A 21018-nucleotide genomic window follows, 5' to 3' on the forward strand; every position below is an offset into this window, starting at 1 on the left:
TGACCAAGTCCAACAGTAATGCAAACTCTTTTCATGTTTTTTTATTTTTTATTTTTAATGGGAAGAGAATACATACACGTGTTAAGTTTAGCACTAATGAATGCTAATTGTGTACTCTAAAAAGGAGCTATACATTTTTTCAAAAAAGTAAAAAATATTTGCAGAAAACTGTAGATAACAGAAGAAAAATGTTTGCATACCTAATTATATAGAAATTTATACCCCAAAATCTAAGTAATGAAGTGTATAAGTTCATTAAAATTGCACTTTTGCAAACACTACAACAACTTACATTTAAACTTAACTTTTCATTTGTTCCTAAATTTGAAAGTGTAGTCAAAAAGTAAACTACAAATAAGAATACAGAAAATTGCAGGTACCATCAACTTCTATCACCAAAAAAATGATGCTGCCTATTTTATATAATGTGACACTTCAAGCAAACGTGGCACAAATATCTATCTTTAGTTTTCCTACTTGAAAAAAAGTAAATTTATTGTTGCTGGCAGGATGATATGGATGAAATAACCAGGATGAATTGAGGGGGGAAGGGGAGAAAGAGGAGCCAAGAAATCAGATACATACAATGAGCCTTCAAACTCACTCCAGCAATAGGGATAAATAATTTAATCAACTCAGCTTCATTTTTTCCTAGCTCCCTAGCGCAATAGGCAGATATTAAAAAAATCAAACTTTAAAATTCATGAGCAGTTGTGTGTGGAAGAACTATCACTATATAATAAGAAATATAAAGTGATATCAATGCAAGCACTTTGTGCGTATATGCGTCTGCATGTGCATTTTAACCCACATTTTTCACCATATGAAAAGGAATTATTGGTGAAATTTATATGGCAACTTCTTCTTTTTCTTTTTCTTTTTTTTTTTTTTTCCAAATTACATTTTGGGGGCGTGGGCAAGTACCTGCAGTCAAAGATTTTCAACACCATTTGACTTTTTGGCTAACATGAGCACTATGTGACAAGGCACTGCAGTTTGAAAGATTTGAAATAACAAGCAGAGTTCAACAAATGCTGCTATAGTACCCCCTAATTAGGGGAAAATATCCAGAAAACAGTAATTTGGTAAAAGTCACCAATATCATATGGTACCATTATCATGACAAATGATCAATCATCATTTTAATGAGGTGATTTTAATCTCAATTTTCCAGAACAACTCAATACATATAAAAATAAAACTCAGTGATGAAAAGGTGTTCCTTCCTTTTATAATTTATGAAGGACACATTAATAACTACAGAGAAAAACTAACTGCAATAAGTGGTCAGAAGCTTCGAAAAGATTCGTATTTTATATCATACATAGTCAGGTAGATAATAATTTCCGGAATCTAAACCAAACCACCGACTTTTTGCCATGTGACACAATCGGGTCACCTTAGCAGTTACATTTCAGTGGTTGACTGGTGTCAGCGATGCCTAAATCCACACATTTTCAAACTATCAAATGTTTATTGTCTATGTGCGAAATGAAGTGATGTAGTGAAGTTCATAACAACCTTTAGTGCTAAACATCACCCAGCCAAAGCTAGTATTTCCCATAGCCACCAAGATACAATAGATACGTATAACCTGCACTACTTGATCTCATAGGTTAATCTTAGCATTATGTATTGAAAGCTCTGATTTAGGATATAAGACGTAATTTTTATTTAAATTAATTCTGCCACATTATGAAAATGAAGAATATTGACAGATTAAAGGTACGACCCATCGCCTTTTGCCACTAGAAACTGGATTTACTGAGCTAAAACCCACGGGGCAAAAATACACAAAACCTCGCCCGAAACATTTCCATCTGTAACGTGTAGCTCTGATGCAGCTGAAGCGATGAGAATTCGAACTGGGGCCGGTGTGCCCCCTCCGCAGGAAAGGGCTGTTCCCCTTGGCGGAGATGGGAGGAAGGGAGAAGCTTTTGTCCGCCCGCTTTAACTTTCGTTTTTACACGGCGCTGGTATGTAACCTCACGGAGAAGGAGCTCTTTCTTATTTAAATCGCAAAGAAGCTGCCCCCGACGAGGCAGGGCTGGAGGTTTCGCGCCGACCGGCTCCGGGGCCGAGCCGCCGCCGCCGGGCGCGCCGCCGCGCTGGGGCGGGGACCAGGGCCGGGGCCAGGGCCGGCACCGCCGCGGGCCTTCCCCCGCCCCAGGCGGTCCCCGGGACCCGCCCGCCGGAGTTGGACCCAACTTCGCCGCTTTTCCTTCCTCCGTACAGCCCAGCCGTGCCCTGCTCCGGCCACAGCCGCACCCGTGTCTGAGGGCAGGGCGCGACCGGCATCGCCCCCGGCCCCGAGGGGCGGCGGGGGCGGCGCGGGGGGTCTTCCCGGGCCCGATCCGCGGGGGCGGTGGGGCGGGATGTGCTGGGCCGGCGAGGTGCCTCCCCCTCCCCGCTCGCCGACGGGGCCCGCGGCGGTGCCGCCGAGCCGGCTGCTTGGCGCGCCTGCAGCCCGCGGAAGGGGGGAGAGGGCCGGCCCCGGCCCCCGCCCCCGCCGCGGCCCCCGCCGCCGCGGCAGGTTCCCCGCGCACCCGGGGGCAGCCGTCGGTAAGAGCAGCGGGGCCCGGCGGCGGCGGGGAGGCGCCCGCCTGTCCCCTCGGACCCAGCGAGGACGCCTGTAAGTGCCTGCTCGGGGGAGGCGGGGGGAGCCGGCCCCCGGGAGCCCGCAGCCGAGCGGCCGCGCACGCCGCCGCCCCGGGGGGAGGGAGGCGGCAGCCCCGGACTCCGGGCGGGGACGGCGGCAGCGGCCGGCCGCTGCCGCTCCTCGGGGGCGGCTCGGGGGGCGCCGGGACCGGGCGCACTGTGCCGCCGCCGCCGGACCCGCCGCGGCCGGGGAGGGACCGCGCGTGTCCCGCCCGGCTCCCGCCGCCTGGCAGGGAAACCTCTCCGGAGGAGGGAGAGGAGCCAGGAGGAAACAAGGTCCTCTTCGGGCGAAACAGCCAGAAAGCGGCCGCTCCTCCGCCGTCGGCCAGGGGCCTGCGGCCGAGAAGAGGAAAAGCTTCTTCGGGACGACCTGTCACCTGCAGTTTATCAGCGAGGCGCCCCAAGACAGCCCTAGCCCCGTTTTACTAACGGGCAGAAAATGATTCCCGCATCAGCTTCCTCCTAGGAAGGGAGGCAGGGAGCACCCGTACAAACGCCAGACCGAGCTAGCCAAGCACAAAGTCAGAAATTCTTCGCTATGTGCAATAAAGTTGGTCGCATTAGTACGTTGAATAAATGTCGTGAAAGGTTCTTTGCGGTGTGACTTCTCTTTAGCCATGGATATGTCTGACAGTTACTTTAAGAATTAGTAATCGGGCAGTAGATTAAAGATTCCGAGCGATTAAAAGCTTTGCTGGCTTTTTTTTTTTTTCCTTAAAAAAATATAATTTAGGGTTCTCTTGAAGTGAAGCTTAGTAAATGCTGCAAAGCAGAAGAGTTTGTCACTCCAACTTATTTGCAAATAAAGGTCCCGATTACTAACACTGAAGGTACCGAAGGAGAAATTTGATAATTACACATCACACACACGAAACCCCAAACTGTCAGATTAGTAGCACGCCAGCGTGTTTGCAGTCGCTAGCATCCCTCCCGTGTGCACATTTGCTAAACGCAGCTTGCTAGCAGAGCTCGTTATACGATAAACCGTCCAGGTTTGAAATTAATAGATACTTATAGTGCGTCTCAAAAAGCAGCTGAACACCCACTCTTCCCAACATATTGGACCTCTATACGGAATATAAAAACGGAGCTAAGAATTGGCAGATGAGATTTACCGTTCATATCTGCTACTTGGTTTCTGGAGGGAACGTGAAAAAGACCTGACAGATACGTTTAGCGATTGATTCTCCCTTCACAAGGTACAAACACAAAAAGCAAGGCAGAGACAATGCCGAAATGCTTTAAACCTCAAAATCGATTAGAGCCCGTCAGAAGATCTTTTAAAACAATACAAATCATGGACTTTTGCGTAATATTTTATTCCAAAGGACACTAAATTTGCCGTGAATCTGCTGCCCGGTTCACGAGAGAAAAAAACCCCAACAACTTCTCGCTTGCAGTTACAGACAACTATCAGGAGGAAAGGACAGCGTGATGTGACGCCAAGTGTGAGTTAATGAATTTACGCCCCTGCTGCTGCAGGAGCGAGCCCGGTCTGTAGCTCCCTAGTTGATGGATGCCCATTAATACACCTGCATTCACGTCTCGGCCGTGGGGAGGCACGCAGGGATTCAGTGCGGAGCGGCACAGTTTTGCCAAGTCCTTTCGAAACGTCAATACCGTTCAAGTTACACCCAAAGGAGAGCGATTTCTCTTGATTTCCGAGCGTATAGATGACTGGGGCGGTTTTTCTGCCAGTAACCTTCTACCTTTCTATATGTGTCTGCGTGTGCGTGTGTGTGTGTGTCTGTGTATACATATCTATCTCCTAGAGAGGGATTAATTAGCCGGGTTTGAGCTGAAAGAGGCTGCAGTGACGAGCCCAGTGGCGATTGGCCGCCCGCCTGCCTGGCCCTGCCTTTATAATTTCCACACGAGTGCATCTGGGCTCTTATACAAACCAACAGCCAGCTTCTTCTGACATATACACACACACACACGGCACTTTTTCCACCATCTGATTAACCACCCTGCACACACACAGTGATTACTACGGGAAAACATAAATAAATACGAAGAGGTTTTATTATTTTGACTACTGGAAGCCTCGCTGTGTCTCAGTGCAACTTTTGTTTTTCTTGCTGCTGGGGAAGGTGCAGCTCTCGATGCTTTCCTCTCACTCACGGACCCTTTAAAAAAAGGGGGAGGAAAAATATCGCCCCCTCCAGTCCCCCGCCCGCCCCCCCTCCCCCCCCGCCACACACACTTCAAGACGGCTGATCTAAAAAAGCAGGAAGAGAGCATCTGAGGAGCAGCAGCCCCAGCGCATTTTGAAAAACATTTGTTACATTTCAGAGTGCGGCAGCCTGTTTCTCCTCTGAAGTTGGCTCCAGCCTTAGCAGCCGCATTGGATCCCACAGCCTATTGCGAGACTCCGGTATACAATCCGGATCTCTGCCCCAACATGATCGCGGCCCAGGCCAAGCTGGTGTATCATCTGAATAAATACTACAACGAGAAATGCCAAGCCAGGAAAGCTGCCATCGCCAAAACGATCCGAGAAGTCTGCAAAGTGGTGTCGGACGTGCTGAAGGAGGTGGAGGTGCAGGAGCCTCGCTTCATCAGTTCCTTGAACGAGATGGACAATCGCTACGAGGGGTTGGAAGTCATCTCCCCCACGGAGTTTGAAGTCGTGCTGTATCTGAACCAAATGGGGGTTTTCAACTTCGTGGACGACGGCTCCTTGCCGGGCTGCGCTGTGTTAAAGTTAAGCGACGGGCGCAAGAGGAGTATGTCCCTCTGGGTGGAGTTCATCACGGCGTCTGGCTACCTCTCCGCTCGCAAAATCCGGTCCAGATTTCAGACTCTGGTGGCTCAAGCCGTGGATAAGTGCAGTTACAGAGACGTGGTAAAGATGGTGGCGGACACCAGCGAAGTGAAGCTGAGAATCAGGGATAGGTACGTCGTGCAGATCACTCCGGCGTTCAAATGCACGGGGATCTGGCCGCGGAGTGCTGCCCACTGGCCGCTTCCCCACATCCCCTGGCCGGGACCCAACAGGGTGGCGGAGGTCAAGGCGGAAGGCTTCAACCTCTTATCCAAGGAGTGCCACTCTCTGGCCGGCAAGCAGAGCTCGGCCGAGAGCGATGCCTGGGTGCTGCAGTTCGCGGAAGCCGAGAACAGACTGCAGATGGGCGGCTGCAGGAAGAAATGCCTGTCTATCCTCAAAACCTTACGGGACCGTCACCTGGAGCTGCCGGGCCAGCCCCTGAATAATTATCACATGAAGACTCTGGTTTCATACGAATGCGAAAAGCATCCCCGCGAATCGGACTGGGACGAGTCGTGCCTGGGGGACCGGCTCAACGGGATTTTACTGCAGCTCATCTCCTGCCTGCAGTGCAGGAGGTGCCCGCACTACTTCTTGCCCAACTTAGACCTCTTTCAGGGCAAACCTCACTCGGCCCTGGAAAACGCGGCCAAACAAACGTGGCGACTGGCTAGGGAAATACTTACCAACCCGAAAAGTTTGGAGAAACTTTAGAGGGTACCTATAAAACCGGCCCGACCGATAAATCTGCTTATTTTCCGGTGAAGTTTAAGCTGCCTGTTCGAAAAGTCAAATATTTCCACTTGACAATGCAAATAATATTCTCTTTTAAAAAGGAATATAGCTTAGGCTCTTCACAAAGAAAAGCAAATAAGAACAGCAAGTACCGTTCCTCTTATCTTCGTCACAGTTTTGCAGTTCCCCGTGAAAAAAAAAAAAAAAGGAAAAAAAAAAGTATGTTACACGGAAAGCAAAATTGGCCGTAATTTAACATGATTGTGACCATTCTGCCTAGACACGGTACCAACGGATTATAACAAACCCCCGGTATTTTTATGTAAACCCTCTGTGAGTAAAAGCTATTTGGATATGCCACCTGAACAAACCCTAATGTACCTTTTAATTTGTATCAAATATTGTGATCTCACATTGTCTTTGAAATTGTGGATGTTGGTGTTTTGTGATTTGGTGAACAGAAGTTAAATTGCCATTTTGGATACTTCAAGGACATTTTCTGCTAAAGAGAAGATACCATTTAAAAAGGTAGATTTTATCATGGTACTTTTGTTAATTGTCTTTTGAAGTGTCTGAACTTAACAAGTTTACATTTTTCGTTTCATATATATTGCTTGTTCTATTTCTAACATTCCATAAATATACTTGAAATGTTATTTAAATATATTCAAAAGAAATTTGGATTCTGCTTATATAATAACGCTTGAATATTGGAATTATATATTTGAAAATGCACTTGAAATACACTGGATAATTACCTTTTGTGATTTAGATTTTAATTTCTGTTGCTGATTTATTTAATTACAAGCTAATAAATGAAGTAAAATGCATATGGGTAAGTGTTTCAATACTGGATCAAGTTTTCTACTTGAAAAACCAGAGGCAGCTATGTTTTGTGAATTTTGCTTTTCTGTTGATAGTTGCTTATATCAGAAAACTTAAGGGCAGCCGCCTGTTTTTGCATTTTGAATAGTCTTGTAGAACAAGGAAATATTGGTGGTAGAAACACATTATAATTTAGCTCCAGATGACCATCATCAACTGTCAGACACCGATGTAGTTTTAATGTAGTAACACTTTTTCAGCTGTCAGAAAAGACATCTATTTTCGAATTACTATACGGCGCTGATGTGTTTCTGCTCGGTTTTGAACAAAGCTGAGGAAACACAACATATCCCTGAAGCAGTCAGTATACGGAGAAGGAATGAACCTGATAAAACTAGCATTTTGGCGCAAGCAGTAATAAAGAAGAAAATAAAATTTATAGGTGAAAGGTTCAAGCCGGCACCAATAAAGTGAACAACAATATTACTTCTGACCTACAAGTGCGTTATGAATGTGATAAGATCGCCAGTTGCACTCCCAGAAATCAAGCCCCTGCGCTCCCAGGGCATTCAGAGGGAATAACATGTGCGTGCGATCCAAAATTGCCTATCCGTACTGCAACGCCTGGTCCTTCTCAGTATGCATTTCTTTAAAGCGGCTTTAAGAGCAAAACGCAAAATAACAACGCGGATTTTGTTTAGTACCCGAACAGTCAACAAGTGCTGAAAGAGACCGATCGCCTGTGTAACACCCACTAGAACTATTTCCAGTGGTTGCACTTTAACGAAACCATTATACTCAGCGATCGTGACAGAATCTCTTTTTTTTCCAGCACTGCGAAGAAAGTTCCGAGTTTAAGAAATTATTCGTCAAAGAGAAATCACCTTATTACAAACATATTCAGACGAGGTCGCTAGCATTTTTCTTGGAAATTATTTATGATATTTCTGCAGAAAAAAAAAAAAACCAAGGTCTCTGTAAAAGTACCTCCCCTATTTTCTCTCTTCTAACATTTTCCAGCGCAATAACAAAGAAATAAAGCAACAGCGATAAGAATAAAAAGAGATGCAGGCGAGAGGAGCTCTCTGTAACACACGTCCCTTCCGTATGCTCCCTCCTCCCTCCGGTGGCAGCCCCGTTCCCGCGGGGAGGAAGCCACGCAAAGGTTTCTGCTCAAGTCACGCACCCCTGCTCTGTTGCGGCTGGGCTGGAGGTTTTCGCGGAGGGGGAGGGGGGGGCGCTGGGGAATTGGTAGTAGTAAATGACTTCAGGAAAAAACAGAGCTTTCCCAGGAATCAAGTCTTGGGTACATGCCTATTTCCCCTTCCTTCTTGGTTTTTTTTTTTCTTTCCTCCGCAGAAAATAAGCATTAACTTGCATTTCAGCAGTGTTTACACAAATGCGCCGTATTTTCTTACATGGAAACTAACGTTCTTGAAATAACGGGATTCTCCGATATCCTCGGAAGGGGTAAAACCCTACGCTGTGTCTCGGGAAGGCTGCGGGCTGAGACTGCTGCTCCCTCCAGGGATTTCAGAGCAATTGGCTTAACTACTAAATCTGACCACGTTCATACAAAGGCACCGAGCGAAAGGCTGTTGGAAAACGCGCACGCTGCCGTAATAGAGGATTTAGCATCATTAATACATTGCGCTTTTTTTCTTTTCTTTTTTTTTTTTTTCTTTTTTGAAAACGCAGCGAGAGGCGGCAGACGGGAGCGGAGTTTGGAGGGAGGGGGCGGCTCCGGCGCACGTGGGTCGGGACCGGGCCCAGGACCGGGACCGGGCCCGCCCGCCCGCACTCACCTTAGGATCGATCTTCTTGAAAGCCGGGTCATCCTCGTCCACCTCGAAGTAGATTTCCGTGGTGGTGATGGAGAGCGTCCCCTTGGCCACCACCACGGGGGCGATGAGCTGTGCCGGCGTGCTGAGGACCACGGGGCCTGCAAGGCAAGGGCAGCGGCGTCAGGTTGGAGGCGCCCGGCCGGCCCATCCCCGGTAGCCCTTCCCCTTCCCTCCGCCAAGCGAGCGCCCGGCGAGCCCCCTAATAAACCCTGTTTGTAAACCGCCGTGTTTATTCCCCTCCTGCCCGCGGTCAGCGCTTTGAACTCCGCGGTCAGGACAGAAGCGAGTTTGTGAGCTCCGGGGTTGCGAGATAAATCAGCCAGCAGCGAAATTCAGAAGGGTTAGAGTGAAAAATAGCTGCCTCTTAGAAGTAGGTCCCTTCTCTTTTCATGCCCTTTTGCTCCTCGTTAACACTATCGCTGTTTATGTGCGATAGCGGCGATTCGTTACACACAGGTTCGACCTGGCAGCGAGGGGTCCCGGCGGCGGCCGGACCCCCGGGGGCCGGGCCGGGCCGGGCGGGCGGCAGAGCAGCCCGCAGCCCCTGCCCGCCGCATCGGCCCTGCGAAGCCCGCGGGCATTATTTTTAACTCTGGGTCCAGATCTTAACTCCGAAAGTATCGCGAAAGATTGTATATTTTTTTTTTACCTACTTCAATACCACACGCACGCTAAGGCTAGCATCGTTAAATATATTTACGGCAAGATCGTTTTTAGTTCAACTTGCTGTCACTTAATCCTTTTAAAATTACTGTAACAACATTTCGCTCAAATATATTCCTTAAGGAGACACTTGCACGGGCACTGAAAAGATGGGATGGGGAAAGCCTATTGTAAAAGGCAGCCTTCTCCGCACAAATTGTTAGGTTTTAATTCGGAAAAAAAACTTCTGCTTTAATGCAAAAGACAACAGGGGATCACTTTTTCGCCATCTTATCTTCAGTGCGAATGCAATCTACTGTTAAAGCTGGCAGTGTCGGTGTTTAGGAAGCTCACTTGCTCTATTAAAAGAAAAGATTAAATATAAAACACTCTTCTAAATTTAACCACTAAAGCGTGTAGAGTAATTTGTATACACATATATAAACACACACATCGACATGCATGCACAAACACACATCTGACATACAAATAATAAAAGCCTCAGTATTGAGAAACTGGACACAACATCTGACTAATGCACCTTTCCGAAACTGGCAAACTGCTCATCTCACTGAATGCTAAAAAGGGTTTGGTTGTTTTATGCAGTCAAAATCTCCTCTGCAGTAAGGAAGACCTTGCTCAGATGGCAGAGAGTGCCTGCGTACGCTTCCAGCTGCCGTCCCCAGGCACTCGTCTCTCTGGGGACGAAGGCAGCGCCTGTTTGGAGGGCCTGGCGCGGTCGAGGCAAGCCCTGGGCTGCAGTTCGCACCAAGGCTAACAGGCACGGATGCAACCTTTCCGCCTCCCCCAGTATTACACGCACACTTTACTACCAGATCTTGCAAATTCAAATTACTCAGTTAGCCCAAATTAGTCCTGTATCGGCGCATCTAACTGTCATGTTGTTAATGTTTTACTTTACTGTAACACCCAATTTGAGACCGTATTGCACAATGTTTTGTCATTTACGCTGCAAAATAAATAAAGAGGACGGCACGGATTACTGTGTGTACAAGGGGAAGCTAAAACGCACAGTTTCAGTGACAGCTTTCAGCAGCCCAGCGTGGCAGGCTGGATAATATTGATACAAACTCTATTTTCTTTCATTTTATTGTTTTCCATCTCCTAATAAACCGGGGTAGCCTCTTGACCCTAGTCAGCTGATCGGAATCACATGCGCCGAGCTTGCTTTGCTGCTCTCCCCGTCTCGCCTCCATCTTCTCTCCCTCCCTTCGCGGTGAGAAAGGAGCCGAGCCGAGCCGAGCCGAGCCGGGGAAGCCCGGCTGCAGGCTCCAAGGGGCAGGGTGATCGATCCGAAACGGCACTTTAAAGCCTCATCAATCTTCATCTAGGTTGCTCAAGTAATTACGCCCGATTCTCTTGTACGATTACAAGTGGATTTGGGTTTCTATTCCCCAGGCCCCCTTTCTTTGTGTTTGCAGAAGGGGGGTCTGGGCAGACAGCGGCTCCCTGCCCTGCAGAAGCACTTGCCCTCTCAAGCAGAGCGTCCCAGCCCTCCCCTCGCCCTTCCCCGCAGCGCGGCCGGGAGCCACCGCTTGGCCCGGCGCATGGTGATGGGCTCCCGGGCCTTTGTGCGGGAAGAAAAGCCTTCGGAAGATACGTCCTGGAAACGACCCGATATTCTATCATTTTAAGGAGTCGTTTGTGGGCTTTGCTGAATCCCAGAAGGAAGACCATCAATTTAATCCAATTACCGCTTTTCCCTGGTGGTGTGTGGCTAAAATAAAAATAAAGCCACCGCTGTTTAATGGTCAAAAGGCCAAAACCTATAATCTGACATCCAGGAGAAGACAATAGGTGCACCCCGGCTAGCGGGTGTGCTAGCGGAATGCACTCACGTACTGGAGGAGGGGGCAGAGCTGCAAAAGCAGGGGGTGGATGTGGAGGGAAAGGGGACATTCACTTCTTAGCCTGCTACTGAATGCAGGGGAAATCGGGGACTTCTGGCTTCCTCCTCCCCCAAGAAAAGGCTCCGAGCTCCCAGACCGGTACCTTGGCATCTGCCCTGTGTTCTGCTCAAATGACACCCTAGATTTGTTGCAATGTAAACATGTCAGAAGTATTAAAATGCAACAAGGAATAAGCGTTATTGTACTTTCCAGACGAGAAAACGTTTGCTTGATTTCCCCCCTTTTCTCTTTTGGTAAAAAAGAAGCAGAAAGCATAATGAACAGTGGTCAAATTATGGGATTTCGGGGGAGGGGGTGTTCAAACTAAGTTAAAAAAATCTTTGCAGATTTTTTTTTTTCTCCTGAAAGCACAAAATGAAAAAAATATTCGGTATTAACAGCGTGTCATTTTTACACTTGTCCTTTGGAAATCTCCAATTACAACTTCCAATTCCATAGCATGTTTAAGGAGCACTGAGCCTTTTTGTTGTAGCCTTCAGGGAGCAAGCCAGCCACTGAGAGAATACGAAATTAATCCACTACAGCTATAGAGAGAGAGGATTATGTTTTAATCCCCTTTGGGATAGTCTCTGGATTTTAAGGATCCGATATTAAAATGTTTACATACAGCATAATCAAAATACTGCAGGTTTTCCATATGGCACTGAGCTACCGGGAAGCTTTGGGTCCCCTTCCCAACCCAGTTGATAATCTAATGAAACAAAAGCCGGGCACACCTGAGCCAAGAGCCGCGGGACGGGCTCATTCGCATGCGGGGAAGATAACGAGCTCCGGCTACCAGCCTCACCCCGGCCCCTCTGCGGCGGCGGCGAGCTGCGCTTTTGCAGGGGATGTAAATATTCATCCCCAGCGCGGCTGCAGCTTTCGAGAAGTGAAGCGCAGCCGGCTCTGCCCGCGCTCGGGGATGCGCTGCCTGGGGCACCGGCCGGCGGCGGCACACACACGGGGATGCTGCCGGCGCTCCCCCCGCAGATCAAGAGCCACCGGCGACACGGAGGGCACTTCACTTCCAGCTCCGGGGGAAAAGGCAACCTGTGGCTGCTCCGCTTCACCGAACAGCTTGGGCTTTGTGGAAAGGACACGCGTCTAGAGGGCTTGTCAGTTGCTGGGACTCTAAGCAAGAACATCTCTTTTTTAAGGATCATTTCGTTGCCTCTTCTCAACCTCTCCGAAGCGGTCGGGGCGGCCCATAGCAGAGAGGCAGCGACCTAACAAAGAAGTTCTGGCCTTAAAACCAGACCAGAAATCACTTCAGATCCACACGTCTTGTAATCTGCTCAAATGGAGAATTTTCCGCTTTGCCTGATCCCTGTGGTCGGCACATGTGATTTAGATTTCTAAAATAAACGCTACTACGCATATACATTTTAAAAATAATATTTCCTTTCCAAAAGTAAATGATTGTGGGATTAGAAGGTCCCAGTGAACAGAGCAGAATGTAATCTTTCTCCTCCCCTCCGTTAATTTTTGCTAAACAGAGACTTCAGTTCTTGTATTTAGCTCTTGTATCTTGAGCTCTTGTATTTTTCAAGTTCAAGCAAAGAAAGTCAATGCAAGTGAAAAGTTCTATCAGGTGAAAGAGTTTGCTATCTGCTAAAGCAATGCCAGTAAAATTACACCTCTTAAGGAAAGCCCCAAAAGAGTGGTATTTTGAACTGTTATTTCAAACATTTTCATTTTCATAAACTGTCATTTTTAACGGTAAGAGCTAAAGATGTGTTACATTTATCAGCCTGAAAATTACACGGGAGGTATATTTGCTAAGATGATTGGGCATAATTACTCCTAAGTAGGATAAGATATATGTTTTTATATGCTGAATTATGAAACCAAGCAATTTACCTGCTACAGACTTAAAAGTCTGACTTTTAAAATAATAATGTTTTGGTGATTACTTATAGATGAAAAAATACTAGCTGGGACAAATACTTTGAAAACATATCCTATCAACTAGACCAATTTAACTTTACAATCTACTGGTAATTATTCTGAAACAAAGTGGTGAATATTGTTACGTTTAATTTTTAGCTGACACTGTTTTAAAAGAAAAAACCATATCTTAATTTTTTTTCATATACAGTTTAACATGGAAAATACATAACAGATTAGCTGAAACGGATAACTTTACTATGTAAAATACTTTGCATAAACTACAATTTGTAATTTGATATGATACTTAAACGAGAATTTTAAATATTAAGAATAATAATTAAAAATCACTTACGATGTACCTGAAGTAAGACAACTGAAATTCCCTCAGCACTTTAAAGCCAAGTGTATCTGACACTGACTTGCATTTAAAATTACTACAAATCCTTATACTTGAAACAATTTATACATAACACACACTCATGCACACAAAAACTTCAGTTTCTTGTAATATAAGTCACATAGCATACAAGCAGAAACAGGTATAGGCGCCAGAAGCCTTTGGGAAAAGCTCTGTAGTCAGAAAAATATTTCAACCAATTAACATCATTAATATAATACATGCACTGCCATGTAAATAACAGGTAAACAACGTAAGATTCATAAAAAAACAATTCACAGAATTTAGTCTTTTTTGTTCCTATTGTTGTCATAAATCTGATCAAACTACCCTTTAAAAAGACTTCTGCAGTAAATACATGGAACTTACATGAGGATGGTTGCCCCCAATTTGTTCTCCACTATAGCAGATAGGGAGTAACTCCTCCACTCAAGCCACGGCTTTTATAAGAATGTATATATACAGCTCCCTTTACATATCACTTTCAACAGTTTCAATAAAGAGAATAATTTGCACAACTTTTTGATTGCAAAAAACAGAATCTAAGTCTAAACATGACTATAATCTTGTTTTTCTCCTCCCCCACTGAATAACAACCTCAATTCCTTTCCCCTGTTTTCAGAGATACCCAAGCTTACTTTGTTGGCTTTTTACTCTTGCACAATCATATGTTTCATATTGTGAGGGAGGGATTGATTTTTATTGTTTGTTTAAATGTCATTGCCAGTGTGGATAGGCTCTGATATCCAAAATTTTCCCCACTTTTTCCCCCTTTCCTCCATAAAGCATGTAACACTACTACTAACATCAAAGATCAACTTCAATGGTCTTTTTCAACAACAATAACTAAACAATTACAGCAACTCAATTCTCTTAAGTGGCGCCATAACAGCAAACAAATGTGTTTGATTAAAAAGAAGAAGTAAATAAAAATAATCTTACATATTACAACTGTGAATCAAATAGTAAGAAGTAAATACATATTTTTTTATGAGATTGTGAAAGTAGTTAAAGATAGTGTTGCTTAAGGAAAAAAAAAGTTATTTTCTCTCAAATATATACATACTTTCCATACATTTGAATGAAGTGACATATGCACCTACACAGGTAAATTATTATTTGAATTCCATACCTTCCTGGTCACACTGAAAGAAAAATGTAAAATAGTACTTCTTCCTGAGAGAAAACGTGTTTTGCAATATTCCTAGGAATAGGTATCTCTTTATATTGTTCAAAGTGAGATAGAAAGCAACCACTTAATAAAATGGCTACAGAATATGCAGAGACAAGCTCAATACCGTACCAAAGTCAATCTTATTGGGTATCTTCTCACCATAGAACAATTGGCTGTGTGTCTAACAGTCTAAAGCAACTCAGAAAATCAACTTTTGCCCCCTTTTGCACATAAAGTCTGATTTGCTCTGTGGCATACATGAGAACCTCTGAACTGTGCTCAAGCTCTGAGTGGCTTACGTGGGTTTAGTATTGTTCCAGGACGTGTTCGAGGGCCAACCTGCCAGATGATCAGGTATTAATAATAATCAAGACTCCCCTTAATGATTTACAGCTGGCCAGACGTTTAAATGTTTGGGATAGGGACCTCACTACTGCAATGCATACATTTGCCACTTCAAAATTAGATTCGTACAGTGTGCTCTGCCTGAAGCTATACCTTGGAAGGACTGAGTAATTTAAGTTGGTTTAGAAAGTAAGAAGTTGATTGTTAAGCAGTGCATCCAGATGTGAGTATACTACACTAATGCACTATGACCCGCACTAGCTTCCTCCTCATTTTCAGGTAAAATTTAAGGTACTTCTTTTCAACCTAGAAAACCTTAAGCGACGCGGAACATGCCCACAGAAGTGACAGTCCTTCTCTCTGAGAGAGCCACTGTAACTGTCTATTTAATCAAAAGGTAACAGAAAAAACACACCTTAGAAAAGCATATTTAATGTTGGAAGAAGAAAGGAGAAAGCAGAGATAGCATCTTGCGATAGCAATATACCACTGAAACAGGAGCTCATTGCAATGAGTCAGGAACACAAGGGATCAAATCCCAGTTGCAAGTCTGAATAAACCAGACTTGACAGGTATCTTATACAGTCCAGCTTATGTACCTTGTCATGCCAATAGAGCTCAATTGATTAGAAATGAAATGAAAGATGTGAGCCCTCAGCTTTCATTTCTTCTAGTCTCCATTCTGGAAAAGCTCTTCAGGATAAACTGAAGTAAGCTTTATACTTCTTGAGACTGTAGTGAAGGGCAGTGTTATGTTCAGATAGCTTGTGATAATTTAAAGTTCACTTATTTGGTTAGCTAATCCTATATGTGTGTAGGAAGAAAGAAAGAAGTTTTTGAATTAGTATATAACCTGCTAGATATATTTGGAAGAATTATCTAAGATTCAATAGTTGTAACTTCAAAATTTTCTGAAAATACGAGTATCTCTAAACAACACCAGAATGAATAAAGATTGTTTTCGAGTGTAACTGTGTCTACTGGTTGATTGCATGTTTTGCTTTCCCACAGTTAGGGAACTTCTGAAGACTCTCCCACAAAGATTCTCTGGTACCTAATGAAAGGACAACTGATGTGGCAGGCTCTGTCATGTAGGCTTTCTTCCTTAATAACCTGATTTCACTGCAGGAATTTTATTGCTTCTGAAATCCTTACTCCTGTGTTAAAGCTTGTTCAAAATGGCTTCCAGGTTCAGAAGTTACAAAGATAGAGGCTGACAGAGGATGCTCACGTAAACCTTGTTTCTTTAGAAAGCCAAGCTAAAAGCACTCGCGTAACAGGCTACCAGTGAGGACCGTCCAAATGCACTGGATGAGGCTGCCTCTTGTACAATTTCTGGCCAATGAAATCAGGACTAACCAAACTATCTTCTTGACTGATTTTTTAGCTTCCTTCTATAACACAAATGCCAAAATAACCAAAAAAAAAAAAAGGCAAAAAATCCTGTCCATAGGTCAGTGAAAGTTCTGGATACACTGTTACCACTAACCTTCATAGGTCTGTTGCTATAGGGTCTTGTGAAGATTTTGGAGAACAGGGATTTTCATATGGAAATCAATTGCATAGTGAAGATGAAATAAGGTACAGAACTGTGGAGTCTGGCTCCTTATGTTTAGGCCTGTCTTTCTGCAGTCTCTCTCCTCTATATCAGGTAGCTCATCAGCTTGACCTTTGATCAGGTAACGAGTTCCCTCCAGGATGTGGTACTTCAGGACAAGGGAGAAGTTGCAGACCCATGCACTAGGCAAGTGTGCACTTCTAGGCTCTGTTGTAGCCTAATTCTGCAGCCTTAGAAGTTTCAAATAGAAAGAGTTTTTAAGTTATGGGGGAAAAAAAAGAAATTTAAGTAGGCTGGTATGAGTGGACGGTAAGAGCACATCAAGCACTCTCAGAGCCTTCCATAAATACAAAACAACATAGTTTGAATTGATTTAATTTTAAAGCTTGGTAAGCAGGAAATCTGGCTGCCATTTTAAAAGTGAAAGATGCTCAGACTTAGAATGGGGTTTAATAAGGTATAAAGAGAAGAGCTCTTCAAAGCTGTGCTTAGGAGCACTATCATATGTGACTGACAACCACCTTATAAAATATTAAGCCATTTTGGATAGTAATGTGGAAAAAAATGATTAGAATAAACACTGAGATGTCTAAAAATAGTATGTTATAGAAACTGTGGGGCTTATTTTTTGTTTTCAATGTGAAAGCCAACTACATATCAAAAGTATAACTGTTTTCAGTTTATGCCTGAATCTATACTTTAAATTAAACTCATACAAATATGTTTTTCTGTTTTATACTTAGACTTGAGGATCAAAATCTGAATATATAATAAGCAGAAACTATGTAAATCTGGCTGAATTAAATTTCCATGTTTAGAAGTACAAGGCTTGTGTGGTTATGTGTCTACCATAAATAGGGAAAAAGAATAACTCTTCTTCCACATTCCTGTCCCTTCCCCAAACAAGCAACCCCCCGCAATGACATTCCTATCTTGAATGCTAATATGCAAGAAAAATGGAGTTTGAGGGGAGAAAACTACTTAGGAGTGCATGCTGAATTCAGTGAATAGTTTTCACCGAGGAGCTTGAAAAACCAGGAGAAATATTAAGACTTTTTTTGGTGTTTTCTAATTAAACTTTGATATTTGTTATTTAACTGATGTCTTTGTGTGCACATATCCATACATAATTTCTTAAAGAAAAAAACATAAAACATGGAAAAGCTTAAGGTACCTTAGCCACTTCCAGAGAGAGAGAAAAAAAGAGTGAGAGAAAGAGAGTGGAAAAGAAAGGAGAGAGAAAGAAAACAGGAAAAAAAGAAAGATAATAACTACTGCCCCTGACTCTGGAAGCCTCAGAGGTGCAAGCTGTTGGAGGCTGAGAGAGAATTATGAGGAAGCATCACTGCATTGATGCAGTTACAGTCCTTCCTGGGCTTCCCCTGGGGTTGCTGCTTTCTGCCCCCCTGGAGTCCCCACAGACTGTCAGTGCCATTCAGAGCCACTGGTGTATGGACGGCGACTGCCTTAGTGGAAGGAGAGCACGTGATGGGTGGCAGGGCTCTCCCAGCCTCACAGGAGAGGACACACCAGGGAGGGAGGAGAAGGGTTGGAGAGGGAAGATGAGACCACTCTCGGAACCGCTGTCATGCTTTGCCTTCCAGGAGTTAAGAGGGATGAAGATGATTCCTCTTCTCCAAAACCTCCTGGGTAGGCTGCGGTCGCTGCTGGAGACAATATAATGCGCTATTTGGTCCTTTCTTTCAACCCATTACTCTGACAGCAGATAATGGAACAAAACTTTCTCTAGTTGGCACCAAACAAATGATGGTTTTTTTTCCCTGCAAAATCTAATAATTTGAAAATCTGTCTTCTCGGTAGAGGCCCAAGTTATTGTTCTTTTCTTTAATTAAGAAAATCTACCGTTTGTCTAACTCCATTAACAAAAACAATGCAAATGATGCTACATACCTTAAAATCATTTTGAGATGGCAACAGAAGAAAAAACAAGAAAATGTGTCCCTCCATTAATCCTTAAGAATAGGTAAGAAAAAGTTGCAAACAGCTTTGCTTACCAGAGATTGTCTACACTGGTCAACTCTTGTAAAAAAAATTCAGTCTCAGATTTTGGCCATAAGAAATGTTACTGTAACTAAATAGATATATGTATAAATGTTAAATGTATATTATATACATAAAGATGAGTCAATTGTATTTAAGTTTTCCATCCCAAATACTTATTTTTTGTGAGCTTTTTGTGGCTTTAGATTCACACCAAGGCAGTTCCTTGGTGTGTTAGTGTTTTTATTACTGCATCAGGCCCTATGCAAGGCTTCAAAATAATTTCAGAAATGTAAATGAGTCCTTTGTTAGAACCTGGAATAGACAATTTCCCTATGGGCTAAATGATTTACTTCTTTTTTTTGGGTATTGCTATACAATTTTAACTGTAACTCTATGTAGTAGAACTTCTGGCATTCCAATTGCTCAAAATCGTGATGATTTCTGTTAGTCTGAAATGAAGCAAAAGGCTTATTTTGCATAGGCCACAAAACAGATGTTGATAATGTTTGGTTACCACCAGTCTTGTCTGGACTTCAAACAGATGACCTGGAAGTGAAAGGTCTTATATCTCATTAATAATAATACAAGCTGTCAAATCCTCATGACCCAGTGTGTTCCTTAGCACAGGGCAGTAAGTCAATACACTCACCACACTACCAAGAAGTCTGGATAGAGGGCTTATCACATTTAGTCCTCAAGCCCATGTGGACTAGCTACCCCTGCTGGCTTGGCTTGGAAGGAAGATCAGCTCTTGTTCGGCAGTAGTCATGCTGCTTTTAGAAATATTTCTACACTGAAGTTCAGGGTTGCTAAAAGTTAGGGCAGTGCTGGGATGCTGCGTCTCACTCAAACCTTGCTGGCACATTTGCATTGTGGGGGCTTTCCTTCCACCTAGCGACAGATGTTCAAGAAGAAGGGAAGATTCTGTAGTGAAGGTTAAGGTACGTTAAGACTAAGATACATTAAAGGCAGTTAGTGGCTTTCCTTGAGTTTATTTGGATGAGTTGCTCAATCTCCTCGTATAATGGAGCAAATAGTATGTATTCACTCTCGCAAGACTGTTGTGAGGCTGTAATTCACCATGGCTTATGAGGAAGTCAGATTCTGAGTTGATTAAGCCCATGCAAGTAAACAGACAGATGCCTGCCAAAGCCTTTTGTCTCCCTAAAATAACCCAAAGCCTCATATCCTCCTATCTTTATTTCCTTTTGTCTTTCTAGAAACTACTCTTCAAAGAGTAGCAAAAGACTTCATCAGGGATACTTTGCTTGGCTGGGGACTATTTGCTATTGCATGGTGACAAAATAGATAAAATGTGCTCCAGTTACAGAACACGTATCTTTCAAAAATGTCATTAAGGCTAAATTTTGCTCTTGGATGCGCACAAACAATTCTCAGCACGTCAACTGCAACTTCACAACAAAGAGAAGAGAATGTATTTCTAAAACATAAAATTCATAAAACCTGAGTGGTTCAACACTTATTCTGTTGTTGTTTGTTTGTTTTTTTTTAATGGCCTATTTTAGTGCAAGATCAGTGCTTTAAAAAAAACCCAAAACCTTGGAGAAAGAATATTAATTATCTATTAAAACATATTTCCCTTTGAGAATGCCAGCTTACGATATTAGAATACTTCCACATATTTTTCATTTTGAAAAGATCATCTACTAAGCAAAAGACAAACTGTTAGCAAATTTGCATTCTCAGGCTCTTAAGAGAAAAGGTAAGTATTTAAGAGCCCTACTGCAGCATTAGAAAATCAAAAAGGAAAATAAAAGGAGGTGAGTTAGTAATATCAGCTCACTACAGTGGATTTGATTGTATTATCCACAGATTCACAATATATTAGAAAACTGTTAAAATTGACTGGGCTATCTCAATCATTAGTTCTAACAGAGATGTGACTTGCCTCTTGAAGTGAACAGCCTGGGAAGAAAAGGAGCTAAAACTGAAACAGAAAAATGTAAAATATTTTAATATGTAAATGCTAAAACAAGAACAACATCTTTTGATAACTCATACTGTAAGACAGTTAAAATACTGCTTTAGTTAAAAATCTTGACACAAACTTAGAAGTCATAATTCTAAGACCATAATAACATGGAATCTGATTTTTATATTTTATTAAAATGCTACTTAATATAATGAAATCTGACCAACTGCCATTGCAACATATGGAATACTAAGATTATATAATAAAAATATTCAGACTATAATTATTTAAAAATTCTCCATCCCATATGTAATTTATCAAAGTGAACTT

The 21018-nt window shown here is 43.5% G+C and overlaps 2 protein-coding genes across 2 annotated transcripts in view; one reads left to right on the top strand and one right to left on the bottom strand.

Annotated features, from left to right (window-relative positions):
* The window catches only part of NBEA (neurobeachin), a 426845-nt gene that overhangs the window by 154518 nt on the left and 251309 nt on the right, over nucleotides 1-21018 (bottom strand). The window contains exons 38-39 of the mRNA XM_075139786.1: nucleotides 20665-20703; nucleotides 8794-8930 (exon numbers count right to left, since the gene is read on the bottom strand). Of these exons, the coding sequence (XP_074995887.1) occupies nucleotides 8794-8930; nucleotides 20665-20703 (176 nt within the window). The remainder of the gene's footprint in view (nucleotides 1-8793; nucleotides 8931-20664; nucleotides 20704-21018) is intronic.
* Nucleotides 3987-6695, top strand: MAB21L1 (mab-21 like 1). The gene has a single exon (XM_075140061.1). It carries the CDS (start codon nucleotides 5063-5065, stop codon nucleotides 6140-6142), a length of 1080 nt encoding a protein of 359 aa, XP_074996162.1. The 5' UTR covers nucleotides 3987-5062; the 3' UTR covers nucleotides 6143-6695.

This window comes from Calonectris borealis, chromosome 1, assembly GCF_964195595.1.
Source record: "Calonectris borealis chromosome 1, bCalBor7.hap1.2, whole genome shotgun sequence".
NCBI classification, from domain to species: domain Eukaryota; kingdom Metazoa; phylum Chordata; class Aves; order Procellariiformes; family Procellariidae; genus Calonectris; species Calonectris borealis.

What these genes read in the sequence shown, in the direction of transcription:
- MAB21L1 (XM_075140061.1), top strand. Translation starts at nt 5,063, where the DNA reads ATGATCGCGGCCCAGGCCAAGCTGGTGTATCATCTGAATAAATACTAC.